Source organism: Argiope bruennichi, chromosome 3 (genome assembly GCF_947563725.1).
Source record: "Argiope bruennichi chromosome 3, qqArgBrue1.1, whole genome shotgun sequence".
NCBI classification, from domain to species: domain Eukaryota; kingdom Metazoa; phylum Arthropoda; class Arachnida; order Araneae; family Araneidae; genus Argiope; species Argiope bruennichi.
In genome coordinates, this window is record NC_079153.1 from 107492532 (window position 1) to 107505479 (window position 12948).

Sequence of the window (12948 nt, forward strand, 5' to 3'; positions counted from 1 at the left end):
TGGGCCTCTTGCCTACTTGCTTTGTTCACCAACACTTGCAATTTACAAATATTTAGCGGAATATTAGGCATTTATTTCCTTTATTATACAATGAGGCTTAGTTAAGACAAAATTATGATGCCAAATTATGACAATTTTTAAAAAGATATTTATAAATTGTAACAAAATATTTGATTAAACATTTTATTAGTTTTTAAAAACTAAAAGAGGTTTAACTTTTGGAAATTTGTACACGTGATTAAAATGCACACGAATGAAAAATATCAATGTGATAGAAAAATATTCTATAAACTTTGTTAAAATATTATTTTAGCACTAAGATTATTTTAACATAATTTTCAGTTACAATGAAGAAGCCACTGCATTGAAATAGAGTTTTATAACAATAAAAAACTGTTTCAATTAAATTTTGGATCTTAAAATTATATGTCCTGGAAATAGTTAAAGCAAAAGTCATGAATTTTTAACAGGATTTTATTTGCAAGCTTCAAACTTTTCATTTTCATAAACTACTTTACACTGAACATTTTTGCAACATTAATTCTAATATTTCCTTTGACATTAAATATCAACATTCACTATTAAAATAAGCAAAATGAATGTACAATATTGATTTTAAATCCACAACAAATAACTTGATGTTTTGTTGACACAAATACACATTTATTTAACAATAAACTTTAATCTACAATCATTCTATTTTATCACTTGAATTTCATCTAAGCATTACATTTTAATTAAATATTAGTTTTTAATATTAAAAAACAATATCTAATATTAGTTCATAAAATATTACTCACAATATAGTTCAAAGATTATTTATAGTGCATCACAAAAATAGTAAATTGCAAATAATAAAGTAAAGAATCTTACTATATTAAATCTTTAGTACTTTCTCAATATTTATGCTTATGTTTAATGATTTATTTTTACATTCAGAAGAAACGATTAGGCACAGTTTCATTAACAAAGACTGACCTTTCCCAAAATTTTATTAAAAAAAACATACTTTGTCAACTGAACTTTATTCTTCAATCATGAATCAATGAAAAAAAAAAAAAAATGATACAGATGAATATATATATATCTGATGACTTCTCTCCTATCTTGGTTACATTAACTTATAAATGTTAAGATTTATCTTCTAAATAATACATTTATTTTAATTATCGCTGATGAAGTACTATAGCACAAATTAGTAATAATAAGAAATAAAACACATCTGTCAAGAATTCAGAAACAGAAAAAGAAATACTGTTTTCTAAAAAGTCAAAAGACCATTTTCAATACTATGCAGTCTTAAATGTATTTAAAATGCAAGTTTAAAAACTCATTGAAAAAAAAATCACTTAATAACAATGGAAAAATTAGAGAAGCACAAAAAGAAATGACATTAAGTATTTAGAACTCTTACAAAAATATCAAAGATGCAATTTTGATGAAAAAATTGATGTAAGAAAATTAAAGGCACTAAAAATGGAAGATGAATCCAAAAAGTTCCAATAAACAATCCTTTATACTGGGCCCACTACCTAATTCTAAATCAAAATACTGAAGTAGGAAAATACTAAAATCAGAAAATGCAAAGAGAATTATATATGTGAGCTAAATAAATAATATTTTTATATTGAACTAATACAAAGATTGAGCAATAGGCTCCACACACAATTAAAAGACACAAAATTTGAACAACAAAGATTTGTCGAAATATACAATATTGCATCAAAAAATAATTTGACTAAAATAATTAAATAACCAGTGTAAAAAGAACTAGTTTAAATAACAAAATAAAGGTAGATCTTTTTCTAAAATGTTGACTAAAAATTTCTGTTTAGAGACAAAATAAACAGAAAAGTCCAAGTAGCATGGTTGAGATTCGAAGAGAAGACAGAAATAGAGAGGGCTGGTCTCGCAGCAGAGCAGGTAGTGGGTTTTCCAGTGGGGACATCTCCTGCAAAGGACAGAGGAAGAAATATTCAGTGTTGTGTACACAACAAAATGAAAAATAAAAGAAAAACAAAGGATGTCCACTGAAATATGGATGAATAATTTTTTACAATGAAACTAATTAGAGGATAAGACAAAAGTCAAAATGAAAAACTACCACAAGAAAAATTGAGATACGAGAGTAAACAAAGATATCAAAATTTTTTTTAAAGAATCTTTTATCGCAAAGGAACAAAGTTGAGAAGCAACCAAAGTATGTATTGATTTTTCTTTTAAATTACAAATATTAAGTTATAAATATCATATATCTTATAACAGATTTGAAAAATGTGCAACTTTTCTAAGCTATAGATGCCAAGAAGCATAGTATTAAGATTGTATAGAGTTCCATTGGCAAAATTATATTCCAAACCTAGCACTATTCATCATATTTGAAAGGTCACAAAATCAAATTAAACGATCCAATTTGCTATATTTCCTATTTTTATTTTTAATTTCTATAAAAACAAATATGGTAAGAATTTTAATCTTCAATCTGAAATGGAAAAGAATAAAGAATACAAATAAATAAATTCTTTAAAACTATTTTCACACCCAGACATTCATTCTGTTTTCTTCAAACAAAAACATTAATTTTTATTAATAAAATGATATACTTGGATAAATTTTTAGATTGAAAAACTTTTTATTTTAATTTTACATTTATATACAATGATTTCTTTTGAAGGTACTTTTGAGCATTAAAGTTTAGATAGATCAATCATATATATTTCATTATTTACAAAAATATGGAATGAAATCATAACATATACACTTTTATATAAGATACTTATTTTCAGAAAAGCAAGCAAAACAAACAGTTTAACATAAATGTAGAGATTTAATTAGTGGCCATTACTATCCCACTGGTTTGCCGAACACACCCAGATTTCAATTTAGTTTTATTGTATTGTAATAGATGGCACCATGGATTCTACTAATTCAAAGTCGCATGACCATAAGTTTGAATTAAAAGCAAGCTGTTGGCATTTTCTCAAAGAGAGAGAAGAGAGTGTTCAATAATCTTACGCTAATGCGGCAGTTAGTCTTGCTATGTGCAGACATCTTGTTAGGCTTTTCCTTTGGTGACATCTAAGTATTTTAACGCCTAACTTTAATGCAATTTACCTTTCCTGTCTCAATTGTTAATGTTCCGTTAATTTTATTTACTCTAAATAAATTAACTGTTTTTCTTTAAATGTTACTTCTTTTCTTAATCAACACCCTAGACACTGATCCAAATGGGATTGAAAGGGCATTTTGTCCCACCCAATCCTACATAAATTTTATGAAATATAAATATATACTAAGAAATATATTTCACAATTTACAATTTAAAAGCCTAAAGATAAGATTTGCAATTTAGAAAAATCTACTTGATCATGATTACAAAATATAATTAATTTTAAAAAATAGCTGGATATTTATAAGTATTATATATATATATTTTCCTCTTTAGAGCATATTAAGGACAATAAATTTAGATAGCAATATTGAATTTTAATACATGCAATGAAAATTATTGAGTGAATATATATATATATATATTTAGTTATTCAACTACCATGAATTTTAAATACATCTCCACCAATAATACAGTTAAATGAGTGCTTTATAAGCTAGACCACTTGATCTGCAGCTACAAGTAAACTGTTAAAGGTAAAAATTAAAAAAAGCAATTTTTTTAATTTTAATCAAATAAGATGAATTTTAAAGTTTTCCCATGATAATTTCTGAAATTATTGATGCACAAAAATAAATTTTGTTTCAAATTAAAAACAAACAAACAAAAAACAAAAGCGAAGTTATTTTTTAAAAATTTATTTTATTATTATATCACTTTCATAATTGTGCAAATTATTTTTGAATTTTGACAATTTTTTTTGTTATATGTATAAATATATATATAACCTAGTTTTCAACAACAGATTATACTGCTGTCTTAAAATTCAAACCACAATCACAATGCTTTAAATATTTAATTGTGCGATCTTCCTCCTAAATAAAGCTAAAGGACTTTACAATCTGTGTAAATTACACAGAAAAAAGTTTAGTTACACCACACAATTTAAAAGACTGACGAACCATACATTTATGTTCATAACAGCACTACAAGATCATGAGACAAGTATCCAATAGAAAAGTTCACGCACGTAATGAATATAAAATAAGCAAGAAAATTAAAATAACTCAGTTTTAACACCTGACAATTTCAGGACATTATGGACATGAAGAAATATATAAAGATTCAACAGATATTAAATATAATCAAAGGCAACTAATCAATGAATGAAATTAATACAGAAATAATAATAATAAAAAAAAGGTACAACTTGCAAGTACCTATGAGTAATTACTTTTTCTCACAGAAATAAAAAAACTATGACCAGAAATTTTAAATAAGAATCAACAATAAAGCAACATTTAAATAGAAAGTTAAATCTTAGTGAAATAAAAATTAGTTTTAGCAACCAGAAACAAGTTTTACACCCTTTCAAAGAATATACTAAAGTACAATTTAAAAAATAATGACTCTGCCTCTTTTTAAAAATCTGCATACAAAATAATGTTAAAAAAAATGTAAGTAGCTAAAATATGAAGTTTACAGATATATTACACAAATTATTGATGATTTATTAAAAGCTTTTGAGAGGTTACATTTTATAACTATAATTATATCAAATTAAAATTTGGAATTTTAGAAGTATACTTACAGTTATTTTGCGCAGAGACAGCAGATTTATTCAACACTTCAACATAATTTGAAGGGAATAATCCAACAGCACCATTGAGCTCTCCTTTCCACCAGGAAGGATCATCTGCATTAACTAAAGTTATTATGTCTCCTTTTTGGAATGTCAGTTCATCTGAATGCTGACCAGTGAATGGATACAAAGCAACAACTTGATCTAAAAAGCAAAAGCAAAATAATTTTTATGTTTAAACTTTCCTATCACACACACTAGATGGAGGGAAAAAATATACACTAAACATAAAATCAATTTTATGTGCTATTAAAAAATATGTTCATGTATTTTTTTAGCCTCAAATATAATGGATCTAAGTTCATGTTTCAAATAATATTGAAGCAACTTCCAAATTATCTGAACTGTAAGAGAGTGCCTCATGTACGAATAGAAGCAATTAGGAAATATCAATAAGCTAGAAAACAACTTGACATTTTAAGTCTCATCTCATCTTACCTTGGGTTTTTAATTCCTTTATTGAGATTAGTCAAAGTGATTATTGGCCACGTAATTTCTTTTTTCTTTTTATCTAGGAATGCAGTATATCATAAAAATATTGTTTGACATATATAGCCTTGTGTTTTACATAAAAGGCTCTCCCCAACCCCACCTTTATTATTCAACATAGTTACTTAACACAAATGAAAACTCCCTAAGACTATTCTTCTTCTAATTGCATATTATCTTTTGTGGCAATATGTAAACTATGTAAACACTTCTTCAATATGTAAACTAAGAAAAAAATAATCCTTATTCTTTAACTTCTACCAATGAAAGAAAATCCCATTATTTAATACCTGATGAAAAAACAAAAAAGGCTTGAATTTCATTAAAAGAATGAAACCTATGGGAAACCTGATGAAAATTATTACAATACTTTTAAAAATCATAATTATCAAATTCAAGAAAAAATTGTATGACAATAAAATTGATACCATTAAAAAGAAATTTTTAAAATAAAATGCTGTAAAACTATTTGAGCAGTTAACATTTTTAGAAGTTTTTGAGGAGAAAAATAATCTCACTCAATTTTTAACAAGAAAAAAAAATTTATTCAGAAGTGCATAATATCACTTCTCAAAGTATATATGTAATAAATTTAGTTGATTTCAATCTAATGGTTTAATCTGTAGAGTGTCAATTCATATATATATATATATATTCTGCTTTATTACTAGTAAATATTCTTAATTCATTCAGAAATGCATTAGCTACAATGGAATGTCAGATAACAGAATGGCAGTACATGACAAAATAAAACCATTTTGAATTGTGTATAAATTCTTTAGATTTGATTGAATAAATATAAATATATTTTTTTAAAAGAAAGAATAATTTATCCCAAATTGTGAGTGTTATTTTATTTACAAATAATGGCTTAAAGCATTTTTACAAAATAACACACCTGATTGTTGCGGCCCTCCATTTAAGTTTTCATTAAACCTGGAATACAGCATTGGTTCAGGAGTACTACGATTACTGCTTGCTCGACTTCCACTTAGTTCTTTTACATATGATGCAGGGAACCAACCAATTTGCCTCTTTTTACCTTTAACCTGTTTATAGATATACAATTATTAGAAATAAATTGTAATCTTCAAAATTAATTTTCTTCATATCAAACATTTAGGATACGAACAAACTAATAGTTGGAAGGCAAACAATTTTTCTCATTTTATTTTTCTATAAAAATAAAGTATATATATATATATATATATATATAAAACTTACTTGAACTTCCCCTTCCCACCAGCCATTAGGTGCTTTTTTACGAACTTGGATTAGCTGACCTTTCTCTAAAGATATTTGTTCAGGCCCTGTAGCTTTGTAAGGTGCAAGAACAGTAACAATTTCACCTCTTTTGAAACCTTTCGCACCCTAGAAAATATATGTTTATAAGCACGGACTCATAAAAAAATGAGTTTTAAAATCATAATTAAAAAAAAATCAGAATAAAAACTATTTAAGAAGTCTTATATTTTATAAATGGACTGACTAGAAAAGAAAATGAAAAAATAAAGAATTTTCATCATGCAAATGATTAAAAAAATCATTTTAATCTCAACCAATTTTGAAGCTAATGACAAATTATGAAAATTCATTTTCTATAGAATAATAGAAATGAGGGGGGGGGCTTCTAAAGGAAAGTGTAATGTTCCCATTGCTAAAATTAATTGCAGTGCAATGTGACAGCAAACCACACAGTAGTTCAAAATGTTCTAAAATAATTCTTAGCATGCAACCAGTTTAGGGAGCTTTAGTGATCGAAACAGTTTTTAGGTAATATGGATGCAATTTAAAAATGCAGAAAAAAAAGGATGGAGATCTTGGAAAATTTGTGTTCATGCAAAGATTAGAGAACCCAAGCAACAATTTTTTTTACCTTTGGTTTTGGACTATACGCAGACATCTCATACTGTAAGCATGTATGACAATTCAAAAGGAAATTAATGGTCAGCATAAATTTAATTTATTAAAAATAACTTGGAATGAAAGATTAAATTGCTTATAAAATTTTTAATTTGTTTAGACACATAAAAAATTATAAAATATAATAGAATTTTATAAAAAAAAATTATTACTTTCACTGAATTAAATTTTTATTTTGCCATAAATTTAAAAGTTTCTATAAAAAAAAGCACTATTAATACTATAAAGAAATTTTCCGTATATATAATTAGCTTATTACATATCTTTCAAATCAAATACAATACAAACAATTCTGATTATATTCAACTTTAAAATATACACTTATTACATATGCATTTATTGTGTGGCTCTAATTGTAATTAAGATTTGAGTAGTTAAAACAAACAAAATGCTCTTTTAAGTAATCTTGAAAGTAAGAGAGAATATATATGACAATATATATTGACATATATATATATTGACAATATATATGAGAATATATATTTAATATATGACAATAAAGAATAAACATTTTATTCACAAATTTACTTCAATTGGATTTATAGAATTTTTAAAAGACATGTCCGCTTTGACAAGTTGTTATCCTATTAACAATTTTTCGGATATGATTGTCATAGCTTAATTAAAGTCGTAGTACAAAATCTCATGCATATTAGCAGAGTGCTTAAGAAATAAAATTAATATCTGTAATATACTTTAAATATATAGTTACATTAAAAGTTTAGATTAATGCAGTAGGAGCTTTCTGTATTCATAATATTTACAAAGACTCAATAATAAAAATTGCAAATCTCAGTTTATTTTTATGCTGACATGTTTGCTACATTTCAACATAAAAAAAATAAAATTTAAACATCATACAATTTTAAATCATGTTTAGCTTTATATGTACACTATTCACTAATCAATCATTTTAAACATTAACAAAAAATTAATCCAGTCTGCTGGATGATATATGAAACATACAATAATGATGCAGAAGAGTGGGGATAATTTTAAAATTTGCCCAATATAACAATGGTGTGGACAACTACAAATATTGATTATACATCAGAGTACTATTATCAATCCAAAACAAAAATAAAAATAAGATTTAGTAGCTTTCAATGAAAGGTGAACTTTGTAAATTGGAATTCCTTTTTCTTCATAATTTATAGATACTGTTCTTTTAAATATAAATTTTCAGAAGGAATAAGTTCAAAAATTTCAAAGATATTGGGGAAATTGAATCATGAAATTTTATGTAGAAATGATTGATCCATAATAAATTTTTTTTTAGAAATCGAAATTCTAAAGAATTGTTTTTTTATTTCACATATTAAAATTCTTGCTGAAAAATAATGTAAAGAATATGGATGACAATTTTCTATGAGATGATTTTAAGTTAAAACCATAAAACAAAAGCAAGAATGCAATTCAAGTACCTCTATAGACATTGACTGGAATGATACATCATTTTTGGTTTCATATTCACTGCTCACAGATCCCTAAATAAAAATATTAGGCAATTGAAAGAATGAGGATAACAATAGAGGTGTAAAAACAAAACTGAATGAATGTTAAAAGAATTTAAGTTGAAATAAAGACTGGGTAAGATTCAAGATTTCCTTGGAATAAAAAACTTCATAACATTGCATTTTTTTTCAATTGTAACAACAAATATTACAGAAAGTATTATTCATCAGTATGCAAACAAACTTTATCTAATATCCAACATATTAATATAAAATGAATTAACTCAAATAAATTTTTCTCCCCTTAAACACTTTCTTGAATTTGTTCAGAGCCATTAAGTTATGAACATCTAAACAAATATTTAGCATTTATATGATTTGTTCCAAATAACTGTAACTTATTAAAAATAATAAAGTAAATTAAAAAGTCAATTATTTATGTTTACACATTATATTCTTAAAATTGCAGGGATAAAACATTTAAAAAATTCATTAAGTATGTATATATAAAAAATCCCTTTATTTATTAGAAAACTAGTTCATCAGCTCTTAAACTTCTTATATAAAAAATAATGCAATTAGGGAGAACACTAAGTAAAACTATAAATTTGAAAATGCACTTATGAATAAATGTAAAATATGACGAACCTGGCCTTCAATTTTTCTAACGTAATTAGAAGGAAATATTCCTGTTCTGTTTCCTATAGTTCCTGTCCACCAATCTCCTTCTTTTTTTGTCACTAATATAGTTTCTCCCACTTGGAAACATAAATCTCCAGGTTCTTGGGACTGATAAGCATAATTAGCTATATAGTATTCAGGAATACCTTCTGAAATATAGTATTAAAGTAATAAAACTGTTAAAAAGGTTAAAATTATTTATAATCAACATATCTTTTAGTTTAATACTAAGTATACCTATCATTAAATTCAAAAGATACCTTATTTTTTTTAAGTGAACATTTATGTAAAGGAAGACGGACTAATTTAATTTTAAGGGGGGGGGAGGGATCTCATATTCAAACAGAAAAGACAAAAGTTACACTCACCCCCTTTTTTATTGATAAAGCTATGAAATAAGATTTTAAAAAATAAAAATACTTCCTTTTTCTTTTAATTTCAGAATTCAAGTTCTTGAGATTAAAAGAAAGGAAGAGAAAGAAATAAAACAAAATAATAATAAAAAAAAATCTCCCAGGAAGATAAATATTTTTTTTTTTAATATGAAAAATATACCAGGTGGTGATGTGTTCACTTCTGGAGGTTCCTGCAATTCTGTAGCATCAAAAGCAATGTCTTGAAAGCTAATATGGAGAGAATAAATTTTCAGACTCAATGTAATTAGACAAGAATTATCACAAATGTATATTAAATTCATGCTATTAAATGCTCTATTTTATCTTAGACCAATATTTCCTATTTTTAAATGTGTTTTTTTCAAAAAGAAGAGTTTAGAAGAAAGAAGAACCGAGATTCATTAAATACAATATTTAAAAAATAAATATAAAATTATCATTTGAAGAATTTTACTTACTTGTCATTTAGTTTCATAGGACCAGAAATTAACTTGACATATGATTTAGGGAACCATCCAAGCTGCAAGTAAGAAATAAATATTAAATTATCAAGAACTTGTTCTCAGTCATTTGTCTGACCATAGTTTAAGCTTTTGTTATTTGACATATACAAGTACTTACTTTACCCTGGAATTCACCATACCACCACATATCTTGCTGTTCCTTGACATTGATTATATCCCCTTTGTTGAAACTGAGATGGTTTTCCTTTTTTGCCTTCCAAGGGAACAATGCTTGGGCTTGTAGACCCTCAGGAGCTACTTGACCCTAAAAGGAAAATCACACATCACATAAAAAAAACTAGCACCTAACAACCACAAAGAGAAATTTATGATTTTATATCACTTAATTCTATTTTCTTGTAAGTGCAAATTAGGTATTTTTACAAGCTGGGAAGAGAAGTGATTATAGAATAATAGATTTGCAACTTTAAAGACACAGGCAGTAATTTGATAGATTTGAAAATCTCATTAAATATATAGCATTGTTTTTTTAAAAGATAATATAAACATCTGTCAGCAAAAGAACATGCCTGATCTAAAATAAAGGTTTAAATGCATTTATATTACTATAGTAAAGGTCTCAACCAATAAAGATAAAAATTCAATCTATAAAGGCATGCCAATGATCTGTATTTCTATTTATTGCTACCACTATTTTGAAATAATATATTACAAAATTTATATGCACACAGTTGAACATTTGCTCATTATCTAGCAAGCACAGACAATGATTAGCAATTCCAAACAAGGATCTTATTTGGAATTGCTAACACCTTCGAGTGTTTGAATTGTAATGAAATAAATGAAGGTTTGAGATTTAGATAGTACGAAATTAATATATAACACTCAAGTCAGGGAGAATTGATTACCTGATCAGGAATGGGAGAAATGGTCTCAATTGATTTTTGAGGTTGTGTGAAAGATGAGTTTTCAGAATGCTGAAGAACATTTTGAACTGTGTTACTCACGAATGCAGTATCAGCAATGGCATTCTCAGGGGCTTCAGATATGCCTCTAAAAAAATTGGAAAAAAGTTTGTTATAATGCAGGCCACATTATCTAATACATAAAGATGAAATCACTTTTCTAGTAAAACAAGACAGAAATAAGTTCTTTAAATCAAAGCTCCCTCCCCCATAATAATTAAGAAAATATTTCAATTTTCAGCACAAATAAGGATTTCTTTATTAAATTCATAACCAGGCAATGATATGTGGAAGGCAGAAAGAAGAAAAACCAGCACATGGAAATATATTTAGAGCTTACAAAGCTTTAAAAAGAAATTTCCTAGAATTAAGCTGAGATAAACCTATAACAGGGTACATAGTGAAAAATTGCACAAAAATTAAGCCACTTTTAAACATTTTTTAAGTACCTTAGCCAATAATCTTATGTAATTAACTTCAAAGTTTCTAAATTATGGAATTAGGAAGCATGAATGCTAAACCAAATCTCAATCATGACTTGATCTAAAAATGATGAATTAATAAATTATAATACTATCAGATTATCATTGTACTGCTATAAATTATGCAAGAAATCATAGTGAAAATTTTTTTTAAAAAAAACAAATTCATATACTCCTATTATATTTGATATAAAAACAAGACAAACAATGAACTGGTTAGTTGACTCAAAATAACCTGTACAATTTAAAGTAGTATCCCTCCTAAACTAGACACAAAACTATACTTCAAACTCAAAGGAATTTCTCAAATGATCAATGATCCTACTTAGCCAAAATTTGTTCTTCAAGAATTTAACTATAAACATCTTGTGATTTATGTTATTGTAATGATATGCCTATATTAAATTGTCCATATAAGAGGGAAAATGAGATTGTTCATAAATGGCTTCATAATGGAAATTCCCTGCCATCTATTCCAATACTATATTCTTGTATAATGAAAGAATCTTACAAAAATAGGAAGATATTATTTAATGAAATTCATTATTCCCATTAAAATTGGAACATATGTGCAGATTTTCTAGCAATTGTCATTTTCACCAGTATATAACAAGTCTATACAAAATGTTCCTGTTTCCTTGCAAGTGGATTAAGATGCAAAATATTATTATATCAAAAATAAGTGGCCAGGGTACAAAAATTTTACAGGTTAAAAAACATACCTCTAATTGATAAAAAGAAAGTTACCCCCCCCCCGCCCGTTTATACATAAAGTTGGAAAAAATGAATTTTATTAAAGCGGAAAAGGGGGGGAAGGGTTGGATTTCGATACTTGCAAAAACTGTTTAACTGTTCAGCGGTTTTTTGCAAAATTGCTAAGCAATGCAAAAATTAAGGAGGACATTTTTATTACTCCTTAAATTAGAAATCTTATGAAGAACAAAATTTTTTTGGATGCATTATTAAATGATTTAGAAGAAACAGCTTAGATTGATTTAAAAACTATTTTGACATATTTCTTAAGAAATAAAATCCTAAACATGAAAAATTAATAAAAAACATTAAAAAAAGTACCAAAAATTAAGGAAGTTCAGTGTCATTAAGCACTCATTTTTTTAACAGGAAATTTTTAATCAGGAAATATTAAAAGTGATGAGAGTGGAGCATACTTCCATGAGGATATTCCTATCATGGAAGGCTAATATCAAGGCAGATGGTCCTTTATTATACTTGGAAATAATAATTGGAGTCATATTAGAGAAGCCACTGATTGTGCATAAATTGCAGTATCCCCAGTTAAGGCATTTATAGCTGCGTTATCTTATGAATATCATTTCTTCTCAC

At 26.2% G+C, this 12948-nt stretch overlaps 1 protein-coding gene across 2 annotated transcripts in view; it reads right to left on the reverse strand.

The window, feature by feature from the left end:
- Positions 1-12948, reverse strand: part of LOC129963239 (intersectin-1-like) — a 65075-nt gene that overhangs the window by 22465 nt on the left and 29662 nt on the right. The window contains exons 19-28 of one of the 2 annotated variants that reach the window (XM_056077457.1): positions 11066-11210; positions 10315-10461; positions 10152-10213; positions 9854-9921; positions 9266-9447; positions 8588-8650; positions 7117-7149; positions 6465-6611; positions 6139-6289; positions 4701-4895 (exon numbers count right to left, since the gene is read on the reverse strand). In XM_056077457.1, the coding sequence (XP_055933432.1) occupies positions 4701-4895; positions 6139-6289; positions 6465-6611; positions 7117-7149; positions 8588-8650; positions 9266-9447; positions 9854-9921; positions 10152-10213; positions 10315-10461; positions 11066-11210 (1193 nt within the window). The remainder of the gene's footprint in view (positions 1-4700; positions 4896-6138; positions 6290-6464; positions 6612-7116; positions 7150-8587; positions 8651-9265; positions 9448-9853; positions 9922-10151; positions 10214-10314; positions 10462-11065; positions 11211-12948) is intronic. The other variant, XM_056077458.1, reaches the window with a different exon arrangement.